Here is a 15,094-nt window from a genome sequence, read left to right on the forward strand (position 1 = left end):
CCATGCCCAGCTTCACCCTTCTCTCCCCCACTTGACTCCGTCTGCCATTTTCTCCTTGTCTACATTCACCTATTACCCACCTGCCTCTTTTTCATAACTCCACCCCTCTCCCTCCTTTACCTGTCTCCGTGTGCGCATCATCCCACACGTCTCCTTGGTCCACCCATTGGTCCCTGTCTCACCCTTTCCCCTCTCCGCTCTGCACCAGGTCTCTTCCCTCTCCACTCTCAGTCCCGATGCAGGATCTCGAGTTGAAACACTGACAATTAATTCCCTTTCCCCCCACAGATGCTGCTTGACCTGAATTCCTCCTACAGTCTGTTTTTTGCTCCAGATTTCAGCAGCTTCCGTGTCTTGTCTCAATAGGACCAATCACAAATGGAAAGAAAACTCAATCACTTTTGCTAAAATTAAACTTGATGAAATCAGCACTTGTTTTGCTGTTGAGCCTCTCACCTGCCTCGCTGTTTAGCCAGGAAAATAATGGATTCTGCATATTTTCCTTCATGTGCTTCCATTTTGCCTCAAGAGGTGAAAATTGGATGGGTTAAGTCTGAAATTGCACTGAACCGTTGTAATGCAGTTTTATTCATGTACTTTGTGTAATTTCTGTAATTTTTTTTGGGGGGGAGGCAGGGTGATATTAATTGTAGATAATTTCTAGAATGCACCTTAAATTCTGCATCTTAAGTTGAGGTAAACACGTAAGGGGCAGGGGCTGGTGTAGATAGGGAACGGTCAAAATCTCCACATCTTCATTCCCCGAAGATTTGAGCCTTTAATACACTTCTGGAATCCAATAGGCAGCACTGCCTATCTGATGTGTAACAGAGTGCCATAATCAATGTGATGTCAGGTTAGTATGTAGACACATGAAATTGCATATGCTGGTTTACAAAAAAAGACAGAAAGTGTTGGAGGAGGTCAGCGGGTCCAGCAGCATCTCTGCAGAACATGGATAGGTGATGTTTTGGACTCTTTTTTATAGATACAGCACGGATACAGGCCCTTCGGCCCACCAAGACCACACCGACAAGCGATTCCCGCACATTAACACAAGGGACAATTTACACTTATACCAAGTATACGACCCCAAGCCAATTAACCTACAAACCTGTACGTATTTGGAGTGTGGGAGAAAATCGAAGATCGCAGAGAAACCTCCGTGGTCACGGGAAGAACGTACAAACCCCGTACAGACAGCACCCGTAGTCGGGATCAAACCCGGGTCTCTGGCACTGTAAGCGCAGTAAGGCAGCAACTCTACCACTGTGCCACCGTGCCGCCCACCAGTCTTCTTCAGATTGATTGTGGTTTGGGGGGGAGAAAGCTGGAAGCAAGGAGGGGCAGGACAGAGCCTGGCAATGACAGGTGGATACAGGTTTGCCAAGTTGGTACATTGGGGTAGATTATAGTGGGCAGTTTGTTAAGCAGTAATAAGAGAGAGGGAGAGATGTTCAAGGTGATTTTTCTTGCAGTGTCTAGAAACACACATACCATCCTTTTGTCTCACAGGAAAGAAAGAAGTTCTTATCCTGTTCTGGCTCAGAAATGTCTGCACACATCTGACTAATCACCATTAAGGGAGATGCGATATGGAGGAGACAATGGCAACCTGATGAAACCTTGGTTCATATTCATTAGTTCAAAGGTTCTAGGAGCAGAATTAGGCCATTAGGCCCATCAGGTCTACTCCGCCATTCAATCATAGCTGATTTATCTTTCCCTCTCCACCCCATTCTCCTGCCCTCTCCCCATAATCCCTGACATCCTAACTGATCAAGATCAAATGCTATGACGTTGCCAGGGTTGGATTTATTAGGGAGTTTCCTGCCCATGTTGCCAGATTCCCTTCATCATGGATGTGGTTCCTATGAACAGTAGATTAATTCAAATCGTAATTTAATCATTCAAGTTCAAGTTCAAGTTCGAGTTTGCATTTATTGTCACATGCACCAATTAAGGTACAGTGATATTTGAGTTTCCGACAGATTGGACACATGTACATTCATGGAATATTTTTAATGATATAAATGATATTTACCTGACTTATGTCACTGGTCCATGCAGCCTTTTCTTGTCTAGATGGAGCTAACAGCACAACTGTGAATGGCGTGGCATCTACAGATTCCACCACAATCTTGAAGTCAAGATGCCCAAAGACCTGACTAGAGCTTTTTGCTAAAAGGTATAAATGAAATTCATGATGAACCACTCAAATAATTTAAATTAACATGATGTGTTATAATAGCAAATCTTCAATTCTGACTATTATGCAAAATACTGGAAATGTTAAATGTTAATTGCTCACTTAGCATTTTGCCACTGATTCGTTGGAGCAGAATGTGTTGCTCACAATCCTAGCCATAAACATTTCCCCATTTATAGTCATAGATTCATACAGCGTGGAAACAGGCTCATCGGCCCAACTTGCCCACACCAACCAACATGTAACATCTACACTAGTCCCACCTGCCTGTGTTTAGTCCATATCCCTCTAAACCTGTCCTATCCATGTACTCATCTAATTGTTTCTTAAACGTTGCGATAGTCCCTCCCTCAACTAACTCTTCCGGCAGCTCATTCCATACACCCACCACCCTTTGTGTGAAAAGTTACCGCTCAGATTCATATTAAATCTCTTCCCCCTCACTTTAAACCGATGTTCTCTGGTTCTCGATTCTCGTTGCTTCTCTTCAGATATACATTCAAGTGCCTCTAGTACTCGCTACCAATCCATCAACCTTTTATATAATAATAGAGGACAGAAGAGGGGCTATTTGACCCAATTACTTTGTCCCAGCTTTTTTGGAGAGCAATGCAATTAGTTCCTTCCTTTCCCCCATATTCCTACAATTTTTCACCTCTCAGTTATTTATTCATTTCTCTCCCGAGGTCCATCAGCTTCTAGGAATACATTCCTAGAACTAGTTCTAACGGTTCTAAAGTTCCTAGTTCTAACGGTTCATTACACAAACAAGATTTTTCTCTTGGCACCACCGACCCTTCAAAAGAAAAACTATCTACCTCAGTGACTCTGGGCCAGAATTCATTTCAATGTGGCGAACTTACTATAGCCAAGGTTTGATATTCAATTTACTAAATAGACCAACCTTGTCCACGATTTGTAGTGAGATTGGCAGCTGGGGGAAGTTATGATAATACATTAATGCATTACAGGGTGGCAGGGTGGCGCAGCGGTAGAGTTACTGCCTTATGCCCCTGTCCCACTTAGGAAACCTGAATGGAAACCTCTGGAGACTTTGCGCCCCACCCAAGGTTTCCGTGCGGTTCCTGGAGGTTGCAGGTGGTTGCCAGAGGTTGCAGGTAGTGGAAGCAGGTTGGGAGACTGACAAAAACCTCTGGGAATCGCACGGAAACCTTGGGTGGGGCGCAAAGTCTCCAGAGGTTTCCGTTCAGGTTTCCTAAGTGGGACAGGGGCATTACAGTGCTTGCAACGCCAGAGGCCCGGGTTTGATCATGATGTGCTGTCTGTATGGAGTTTGTACGCTCTCTCCGTGACCGCGTGGATATTTAGTTTCCTCTCACACGCTAAAGATGTACAGGTTTGTAGGTTAATTGGCTTGGTGTATGTGTAAATTGTCTCTAGTGTGTGTAGGATAGTATTAATGTGTGGGGATCGCTGGTTGGTGCGGACTCAGTGGGCCAACAAACCTGTTACCGCACTGTATGTCTAAACTTAACTAAACTAAAACTAAAGTAGCTCTCTGGAATTTTCTCCCTAAACTGCCTTCTGAATAGTAATCTGATACATTATTGGGCTGATAAAGTATGAGCTCTGTATTAGTTTTAAAGTATAGAAGCCTTACAGGCTTATTTCACAATACATTGAGGTACTCACATAGTAATGAAGATTGTATTAAAAAATATATATTAAGTTGTGATTAAAATCAAAGAAAGAATTGCCACATATTACTTTATTTAGAAAGTAGGAGAATTAAAGAGCTCGTATTCTGATCAAATTATTCTGTGGTATATAATTAAAAATCATTCTGTACTTACATTCATCTTCACTTGCATCGGGTTCTTCTATTAAAGTGCAGTCTATCAGGGAAAGCACGCCCCCAGCCTGAAGCATGTAAAAGAATCACAAATGAATAGAGACCTTTGAACAGTGTGAATGAAAATTAACCTTATATGTTCTTTCTGTATATTGTAAAGTGGATTTGATGGAAACTTAAACCTATTTGATAATTAATCTGGAAAACTATCTTGTCATCTAATGGGATAACTAAATGCACTGGGTATTAAAACATATGCCTATTGGTTACTCTAAACCCTTTTCCTTCCTGGACAAGACTCAGCATCATGACAACACCCAGAATTGTACTTGCCAGTTTGTCTGCTAATGAACAAGAATGTGTCTTTGATATATCCAGGGTAAGGCAGATTTGGCCCGGAAGATAGACAAAAAAATGCTGGAGTAACTCAGCGGGCCAAGCACATCTCTGGAGGAAGAAAGACCCTTCTTCAGATTGAGAGTCAGGGCACAGGGAAACTAGAGGTGTGAAAAGGTACAGGACTGATCAGAGCTGGTACTGATGGCAAAAGGGCCCACAATGGCCCATGGTAGGCTGTGGCCCTCACTGTGTATCTGGCATGTGCTGTAAATGTGGAACTGCCGATCTCTGAGAGTAGTTACAAAGTGCAGACTGATTTATTCCCCCATTTTGTACCTAGCCATAACAGTATTAGAAATAAAAAGAATTCCAGTACCAAGAAGACAGTACAACTTTATATCCCATATTGAAGTTCTCATTACAAAAATGCTAAGTGATCAGCATTTTCCAATTACTTTAACTTGGTGGTTCACATTTGGCACCGAAAAACAAAATCTCATTAAATTGACAAATGTGAAGTAAGATTTTGTTACAAGAAGCCTTCAACTGGTTATAATGGCAGTGAAAAGGAATATCAGTAAATATTTATTTAACATTTTTTCTTATGAATTGAAAATAATGTATTAGCCTGACAGACGAAACACGTTACACTTATGCTTGGACCATGACCCCACAGACGAGCACCAGGCCTTAATCTCAAACACCATTAATGATTTCATCACTTCCGGCTCTCTACCCTCTATAGTCTCCAACTTTATTGTTCCCCAGCCCTGCACGGCCTAATTTTACCTTCTTCCCAAAAACCACAAACAGAACTGCCCTGGCAGACCCATTGTTTCTGCTTCTCCGTGTCCCACCAAATTAATTTCCCCATACCTCGACTCCATCCTATCCCCCCTGGTCCAATCCCTTACCCAACTATGTCCAAGACACCTCACACGCTCTTTGTCCCCTCAATGACTTCCGTTTTCCAGGCCCCCCACTCCCTCATCTTTACCATGGATGTCCAGTCACTCTACATCTCCATTCCCCACCAGGAAGGTCTCTCACCACTGAAAGGTTCTTGAAAGGACACAAGCCTATTTGTGAAGACAGTATGGCGTCTGGGCTTAATTTCCTAACTGGGGGAAAGATATTTAGATGTTTCAAAGAGTGAGAGTTCTTGACAAGGGAGAGCAGGAGGGCTAGGAAACAAAAATAGATTGAAGGTAATTTATGAAAGAACCAGACAGTTTAGTCAATTCAGTTCATTGTCACGTGTACCGAGGTACAGTGATTCAGTGATACAGTTTCTTGATTAGACGGTGTCAAGGGTTATGGGGAGCAGGCAGGAGAATGGGGATAGGAAGGAGAGATAGATCAGGCGATTTGCCCTTGATTATGGCGGAGTAGACTTGATGGGCCAAATGGCTGATCATTAGCCTGGGTACTCCTCATCTGACACCTCGTCACCCATCACTGCCTTTGCTACAGAACTGAGCATAAACAACTTCAGACATTCCAATGTTTAAGAAAGAACTGCAGATGCTGGAAAAAATCTAAGGTTTCCTATTCATTCTCTCTATAGATGCTGCCTCACCAGCTGAGTTCCTCCAGCATTTCTGTCTACCTCAAGACATTCCTATGGTACCTTGTATGGCATAATGGTCAAAGGAGGTGATGCTACGCTCCATGTCAGTGGTGCTAAACATGATATGAAGTTAGTTTGTCATGAAGAGGGTTCCAGACCCGAAAAGTCACCCATCAATGTTCTCCAGGGATGCTGCCCGACCCGCTAGGTTACTCCAGCACTTTGTGTCTTTTATAGTTTCTTGTAGGCTGCCTGTAAAACTCATAGCACTGAAGACTGAATTTTAGAGACAATACACTGATGCATTAATGTTTAAGAATGATTTTCTGATCCTTTCGCTATGATTTAGTTAAGTGTAGAACTTGCACATCTTTTTCAGGGCATGATCTTTTCAGAGATTCATGCTTATTTCTTAAACATGTGAAAATGAGCTCCAATATGAATTAATGACAGTCCTAAGAACTTTGGGCTGGTTTGCAGTGGGCATGATCTCACCCAGATGAGCACACACACACACATAGGCGAACCATGTAAGATGGAAGCTTTTCCATTTATCCCCGGTATACACGTTAAGGCTTCATCCATCAGTAGGGAAATTGAATTTTTATTTTTAGAAATTAGGTGCAGGAGGAGGCCATTCGGCCCTTTGAGCCAGCACCGCCATTCATTGTGATCATGGCTGATCGTCCCCAATTAATAACCCGTGCCTGCCTTCTCCCCATATCCCTTGATTCCATTTGCCCCTAGAGCTCTATCTAACTCGCTCTTAAATCCATCCAGTGATTTGGCCTCCACTGCCCTCTGTGGCAGGGAATTCCACAAATTCACAACTCTGGGTGAAAACGTTTTTTTCTCACCTCAATGGCCTCCCCTTTATTCTAAGAATAACTGGAGAATAAGGATTTACAATTAGCTATAATGGCTGGGGTAAACATACTCCACTTCTTCCCCAGAGTCAGGTCTAGAAATACAACATTAAAGTGAAAAAAGTAGCAGTCAAAGCATGTTTTTGGAAAAACAAATGTTACAACCTTTAGTTATGAGGGAGAGAATTATTGAGAACTGAATGTCACCTTCAATAGATGCAATTTTCCTCCCGAACTCCGTGTGCAGATTAGGAAATGTTTTGTGAATAAGAAACACTGCCTTTCTCCTTCTTTCTTCAGAGACAGGGAACCTAGGCGAACTTTGGCCAGCTTTCCCCTCTCCACAGATGGGAGCTGTATGAGGGAACCTGGAATGTTAGCAGTATTCAGATCAGTTGCCATGACCAGAGGGCTCACATGTTAAGCATATATCAATGAATGAACTCAGTAATTATGCAGGTTTCTGACACTTCAGGCAAGCAGGTACATCGGAGGAAAAACAAAATACAGTAATTGCTCAATTTATGAGACTGGCCTGGTAAGTAGACCATAACATGTGGAACATAGAAAAGTACAGCATAGGAACAGGCCCTTCGGTCTACAATGTCTGGGCCAGATATGAAGCCAAGATGAATTCCTGACGTAAGAGTGTCAAGGGTTATGGGGAGGGGCACGAGAATGGGGTTGAGAGGGTAAGATAGATCTGCCATGAATGAATGGTGGAGTAGACTCGATGGGCCGAATGGCCTACTTCTGCTGCAACGATTTATGAACTTATGAAATTAATCCAATTTGCCTGCACATGAACCACATACCTCCATTCCCTGCACATCAATGTGCCCATCAAAAAGCCTCTTAAACACCATTATCATATCTGCCACCATCACAGGCACTGGCCAACCTCTGTACAAAACACATTCCAGGACAAAGCAATTTGAGAGATTAATATCCATCCTATTTCCCAAAACATGTTTTGTTCACTCCAACACCGGAGCTGTATGGCTCTCTCTTTGTAACTCTATGTAACCTTCTCTCTTGTTGACTTAGGATACACTGTCTATAAAATGTTCTGCAGAGAGTCGGATTGACTACTCTGACACAATCTCCCAAATTCACCACCTCTAACACCAAAAAACGACAAGGTCGGGTCATGGGGACACCACAATCTGCAGGTCCCTCTCCATGTCGCTCAATGTCCGAACATGTACACAAATCGCTGCTCCTTCCTTCATTGCCGTTGGATCCAAATCCTGGCATCCTGACCAAACAGTGTTCTGGAGGGACCTTCACCAGAAGGATTGCAGCAGTTCAAGACCATAGCTCACCACCACCTTATCAAGAGCAGCAGGGATGGGCAATACACATTGGGCTATCCTGCGATATCTGTATCATGAAAAATGAATGAATGCGTGGAAAGTTATAAAAAAAAATACATTTAACTTACTTACTACTTACTTACTGCCCCCAGATTTAGATGAAGAGAGGCCCTAAGCTGTTTCACTTGTGAGCACCCCCCCCCGCCCCCCGCCCCCGCCCCCCCCCCCCCCAATCCTCCACCCCCACAACTAGAGGACCATGACTACCTGACAGTGACAGTGTGACACTTTTAGATCCTACTGTATGTTGTCAATAAATAGTTGGTTTTAAAATACATATTAGATTCACCGCAGAGCTGGCGATGCCTTACATGGATCACCGTTTGAAGCTCTGGAGTGTTGGGCCTGTGGCAGGGATGGGGGTTGGGGCCGGAGGAAGGCAGGTGAGTGGACTGAGGCCGAGGCGATCTCTGGTGGAGGGGTGGTGGGTGGTCAGGGGGTAGGGGGGTATGAGGACAGTAGTGTGGGTGGGGAAGAGCTGGGGTCACATGGTTTGAGGGGGGATGGGGAAGAACCAGTGGAACAGCCACTGAGGTTACCAGGGTTGGGGGACCAGCACTAGGACCCAGTGCAGTCTAACCCAGGGGAGTGGGAATCTGCAGCGTGGAAACTTCAGGCCCGGTGCTGAGTCCAGGCTGCAGGTAAGGCGATGGCTACGGGCTGCTGGAGGGTGGTGGAGTGGCCAGGGTCAGCGGGCAAAGAGTAGAAGGTCCCGGTAGGTGGATGGTCGATGAGGCAGCGAGGTGAGTAGGCCCCCCTAGATCGCAAGGCCCTAAGCTGAAGCTTGTCTAGCTTATACGTAAATCCGGCCCTGCTTACTGCCTATTATGCCTCCTGGCATGTAGGGCAGCAATGAAGGTCCTCCACTCCTGGTCTGTTTTAAGCAGATTATTAATTTATCGATGGATTGAAAGGTACAGCATGGAAACAGATCCCTTGACCCATCAAATCCACGCTGACCATTGATCACCTGTTCACACCCATTCTATGTCATTCCCACTTGCACATTCACTCCCTGCAGACTAGGGGTAATTTACAGAGGCCAATTAACCTATAAACCTGGACCTTCTTGGGATGTGGGAGGAAAGCAGAAAACCCCGAGGGAACTCACGTGGTCACAGAGAGAATGTGGAAACTCTACATAGACAGCACCCTGGATGAGGATCAAACTGGGGTCTCTGGTGTTTATAGACAGCGGCTCTACCCGTTGCACCACCGTGCCACCCCTGTGAACCACTAATAAGCATTTACTCAGATTTGTGACCCCATTGAAATGAATGGAGTTGCATGACCTATACCAGTGACGAATGGCAAACTACTGAGGCGCCAGATGTGATATGTTCCTCAGGTCAGTAAAGTGGAGAACCATTGCTGGACTCAATGCTAAGGCTACATGTAGAGGGAGAGGTCATATGAGCAAGTATTTGACCTCTGACCCATGCACAAAATTGAATGCACATATATGGAGGTGGGAAAAGGGGTCAGCAATGAAGGTAAGGATGACTTGACTCTATAGTTAATATTACATGGCATTAGTCCCTCTGTGAAGGTAGACACAAAAGCTGGAGTAACCCAGCGAGTTAGGCAACATCTCTAGAGAAAAGGAATAGGTGACGTTTCGGATTGAGACCCTTCTTCATCACCTATTCCTTTTCTCCAGATATGCTGCCTCTTCCGCTGAGTTACTCCAGCTTTTTGTGTCTATCTTCAGTTTAAACCAGCATCTGCAGTTCCTTCCTATACGTTAGTCTCTCTGTGTTCAGATGCAAAGATGATCTGGCCATGTGTACAGAACATGCTGCCAGAGGAGGTAGTTGAGGCAGGAACTATCCCACCGCTCAAGAAACAGTTAGACAGGTACATGGATAGGACAAGTTTGGAGGGATATGGACCAAACACAGGCAGGTGGGACTAGTGTCGCTGGGACATGATGGCCGGTGTGGCCAAGTGGGGCCAAAGGGCCTGTTTCCACACTGTATCACTATGACTATGACATCGATGGAAACCCAATGCTCAAGGCACTCCACTTGCATTCTATGTCAGACACCTATTTGTATTCCAGCAGCTGAGAGGAAAAGGAAGGGGTTGAGGAAAGAAAATCAAAGAAAAATTGAATGAAAATGTGTTAATAATTTCCTGATTCTGCTCTCGAGGTGCTCCATGCACCTGTGATTCCCTGAGGTGACTTGACATTACAAGAACAACCAAATAGCCTAATGTAATGGTAGGCAAGCTATGCACTTAAAGGCCATACGATCTACAATGGAGTGCTGCTACTGCAGCAAGGCCAAGATAATAGGCAGCAGCCTTTCAGCATACAACAATGGATCATCTGCTGCAGGTAACATTAGAAAAGTTGTTCATTTTTTTGCAGATAAAAACCTCTTTGAACAGAAGCTCATTGGCAGCTTGGATGACAACAGACAATAGAAAATAGACAATAGATGCAGGAGTAGGCCATTCGGCCTTTTGAACCAGCACCGCCATTCAATGTGATCATGGCTGATCGTCCCCAATCAGTACCCTGTTCCTGCCTTTTCCCCATATCCCCTGACTCCGCTATCTTTAAGAGCCCTATCCAACGCTTTCTTGAAAGCATCCAGAGATCCTGCCTCCACCGCCCTCTGAGGCAGAGAATTCAACAGACTAACAACTTTCTGTGAGGAAAAATGTTTCCTCGTCTCCGTTCCAAATGGCTTATCCCTTATTCTTAAACTGTGGCCCCTGGTTCTGGACTCCCCCAACATCGGGAACATGTTTCCTGCCTCCAGCGTGTCCAAACCCTTAACAATCTTATATGTTTCAATAAGATTCCCTCTCATCCTTCTAAACTCCAGAGTGTACAAGCCCAGCTGCTTCATTCTCTCAGCATATGACAGTCCCGCCATCCCAGGAATTAACCTTGAAAACATACGCTGCACTCCCTCAATAGCAAGAATGTCCTTCCTCAAATTAGGGGACCAAAACTGCACACAATACTCCAGGTGTGGTCTCACTAGGGCTCTGTACAACTGCAGAAGGACATCTTTGCTCCTATATTCGTCTCCTCTTGTTATAAAAGGTCAACATGCCATTCGCTTTCTTCATTGCCTGCTGTACATTTCAACTATCGAAATATGCGGCTATTTCATCTTTTATAATTGATTCCAGCAGCTTTCCCACCACCGATGTCAGGCTAACTGGTCTATAATTCCCTGTTTGCTCTCTCGCGCCTTTCTTAAAAAGGGGGATAACATTAGCTACCCTCCAATCCACAGGAACTGATCCTGAGTCTATAGAACATTGGAAAATTATCACCAATGCATCCACAATTTCTAGAGCCACTTCCTTAAGTACCCTGGGATGCAGACATCAGGCCCTGGGGATTTATCAGCCTTCAGTCCCATCAGTCTATCCAACACCATTTCCTGCCTAATGTGCATTTCCTTCAGTTCCTCTGTCACCCCAGATCCTCTGGCCACTACTATATCAGGAAGATTGTTTGTGTCCTCCTTAGTGAAGACAGATCCAAAGTACCTGTTCAACTCATCTGCCATTTCCTTGTTCCCCATAATAAATTCACTTTTTTTCCATCTTCAAGGGTCCAACTTAACTAATTTTTTTTCTCTTCACATACCTAAAGAAGTTTTTACTATCCTGCTTTATATTGTGGGCTAGCTTACCTTCGTTCCTCATCTTTTCTCCACGTATTGTCTTTTTAGTATCTTCTGTTGCTCTTTAAACATTACCCAATCCTCTTGCTTCCCGCTCATCTTTGGTACGTTGTACTTCTTCTCTTTTATTTTTATACTGTCCCTGACGTCCCTTGTCAGCCATAGTCGTCCCTTAGTCCCCTTGGAATCTTTCTTCCTCCTAGGAATGAACTGATCCTGCACCTTCCGTATTATTCCTAGAAATACCTTCCATTTTTGATCCACTGTCTATTGCATCTTTCCAGTCAACTTTGGCCAGCTCCTCCCTCATGGCCCCATAGACCCCTTTATTCAACTGTAACACTGACACCTCCGATCTACCCTTCTCCCTCTCCAATTGTAGATTAAACCTGACCATGTTATGGTCACTACTTCCTAATGGCTCATTAACCTCGAGGTCCTTTATCAAATCTGGTTCATTACATAACACTAAATCCAGAATTGCCTTCTCCCTGGTAGGCTCCAATACAAGCTGCTCTAAGAATCCATCACAAAGGCACTCTACAAAGTCCCTTTCTTGGGATCCAGTACCAACCTGCTTTTCCCAGTTTACTTGCATGTTGAAATCTCCCACAACAGCCATTGCATTACTTTTACTACATGCCAATTTTAACTCCTGATTCAACTTTCACCCTATATCCAGGCTACTGTTTGGGGGCCTGTAGATAAGTCCTATTAGGGTCTTTTTACCCTTACAATTCCTTAGTTCTATCCATACTGACTACACATCTCCTGTTTCAATGTCACCCCTTGCAAGGGACTGAATTTCATTCCTCACCAACAGGGCAACCCCGCCCCCTCTGCCCACCTGTCTGTCTTTTCGATAAGAGTTATACCCTTGAATATTCAGTTCCCAGCCCTGGCCCTCTTGCAGCCAAGTCTCAGTAATTCCCACAATCTCATACTTGCCAATTTCTAACTGAGTCTCAAGCTCGTCCACTTTATTTCTTATACTTCACGCATTCATATACAACACTTTGACCTCCGTATTCACGTCCCCCCTCGCACCGCTCGCAATTGGCCCTGATGGATTTTCAGATAGATGAACATAATAAGACCCAAGTTTATTGCCATCACAAGTTGGGTGGTGCAGCGGTAGAGTTGCTGACTTACAGTGCCAGAGACCCAGGTTTGATCCCGACTACGGGTGCTGTCTGTACGGAGTTGGTATGCTCTCCCCGTGACCTGTGTGAGATTTGTCCGGGAACTCCGGTTTCCTCCCACACTCCAAAGACGTACAGGTTTGTAGGCTAATTGATTGGGTACAATTGTAAACTATCACTAGTCTGTGTAGGAAGGTGTTAATGTGCGGAGATCGCTGGTCCGAAGGGCCTGTTTCCTTGCTGTATCTTAAAACTAAACTAAACTTCACTAACACAGTGCAGTACACGCACTATGAGAAATTTGGACGGTAAGGTAGACATACAAAGAAAAAAGTCGTTAACTACAACCAGATATTGCGACAAAAGTATTGATGAATTTTGGTGGTGACCAGAGGTTTGCCTGGCTGACAATTTCAATGGTTCAATGATCGATTCAATGATTGCTTTATTATGTAATGGTTTGCAAAATATCTTGATAGCAACTCATTGCAAGCCCAATTGCTGAGAGAAAAAAGCACAACATTCTTGCTATTGTTGGTCAATTATTTAAATATCCATGCGTGTCTGGATTTCCATAACAGCAACAAATAATGAATGGGTAGGCATGAAATGGGTCAGTGTATAAACAGCAGATAAATGCCCTGTATAAAGTATTCACAGCATCTTTGCCTGAAGCTCATCCTCTTCATCTTTATCTGCTTAAAATAAATGATCTTTCCAGACAGAATACCCTAGTTCTCTGACTAATTTCACTCTCCTGATTAATTTTACTGATTACATGCTTCATTGTTACCTTCCCCTCGGTTAAAAATGAACCATTCTACATTTCCTTGATCATCGCCTGCTTTGATCTATAGTTTTCACACCTTACCCTTCCATATCTCTCGTCTTCCTCTCCCCTGACTCTCAGTCTGGAGAAAGGTCTCGACCTGAAACGTCACCCTTTCCTTCTCTCCAGAGATGCTGCCTGTCCAGTTGAGTTACTCCAGCATTTTGTGTCTAATAACTTTGAATACCATGCTCAGGCTTCATTGAATACTTAAGATTCCTGGAGTTAGACAGCATGGAAATGGGCTGTTCAGCCCGTCTTGTCCAAGCCGACAAAGTTGCCTAAGTGAGCTACACCATTTCATCTGAAATTTCCCTTTCTCCAATAGACCAGCAGACCAGGGTTGGCAGAGCTTTCGTCAATGTTGCCGATCAAATATAGTGCCTTCAACTAAAGCCCAGGCGATGTAGTCAGGTAATCCAGAGATGCCATACAATGAACAATGGAATTACTTGATTTATTATTATATTCAGCAGCCAACTTCTCTATGAACAGGGGAAAAAGTAGTCGAATGAGTCAATTGTACAGTCATCCTTCTAAATGGACCTGTACCATGTCACTTCTGTTCAAGTGCTTAAGTGATCATATAGAAATTTTAAAGATAAATAAATATTATACATGATTCTGTTACGGTTATCGACATCATTTTTCATGTGACTAATGTACTTTTAGTGCACTTAGATATTCAAAAGGAATAGAACCTTTGTTGATATAAATGATGCTGCTAATATTGTCAGGAGATGGCATTGTGGGCAAAAGGTAGGCCCAAGGACAGGTCAGACAGCTTAGTTGTTGATATTGTTTTGGACATCAAGGAATAATTATCTCCATGTGATAGTGTTAGCACCATTGTTTTTCTTCATGTAAAAGACTTATCAAAATCCATAGAGTGAACTGTAAAGTTGATTGTGAAAGTTCAGGACAATGTTGGTATGTCAACTTGTTGGACTGAATTTAATGATATAAGAAACACATCAGGAATACAAATCAGAAAACCCTAAAAAATGTATTGGAGGAGAGGTGCACAAGATCTCAGTGATTCAAACTGCTGGAAGGGGTATGCCAGAAAATGTGAAATTATAAAAATAAATAAATATTTAATGGGATTATAATAATCTTGTAATCTAAGCCTGGCAGGTACAAGCCATAATACAAGTACAAATAAACAGGGATAAAAGGAATAGAACGAAAGAGGTAATACAAATCCATGCAAATTATTAATTAGGTCACAGTTGGGAGAGATTTTCTAGGATAGTACAAGGGGTAAAACATTTACTTGTGGGAAGATAAAGTTGTG

At 43.5% G+C, this 15,094-nt stretch overlaps 1 protein-coding gene across 1 annotated transcript in view; it reads right to left on the reverse strand.

The window, feature by feature from the left end:
* Positions 1 to 15,094, reverse strand: part of rasgrf2b (Ras protein-specific guanine nucleotide-releasing factor 2b) — a 220,075-nt gene that overhangs the window by 75,909 nt on the left and 129,072 nt on the right. Inside the window, exons 10-12 of the mRNA XM_055631130.1 lie at positions 7,005 to 7,165; positions 4,024 to 4,090; positions 2,045 to 2,181 (exon numbers count right to left, since the gene is read on the reverse strand). Of these exons, the coding sequence (XP_055487105.1) occupies positions 2,045 to 2,181; positions 4,024 to 4,090; positions 7,005 to 7,165 (365 nt within the window). The remainder of the gene's footprint in view (positions 1 to 2,044; positions 2,182 to 4,023; positions 4,091 to 7,004; positions 7,166 to 15,094) is intronic.

The sequence above is a fragment of the Leucoraja erinacea genome, chromosome 3 (assembly GCF_028641065.1).
Source record: "Leucoraja erinacea ecotype New England chromosome 3, Leri_hhj_1, whole genome shotgun sequence".
Classification (NCBI taxonomy): domain Eukaryota; kingdom Metazoa; phylum Chordata; class Chondrichthyes; order Rajiformes; family Rajidae; genus Leucoraja; species Leucoraja erinaceus.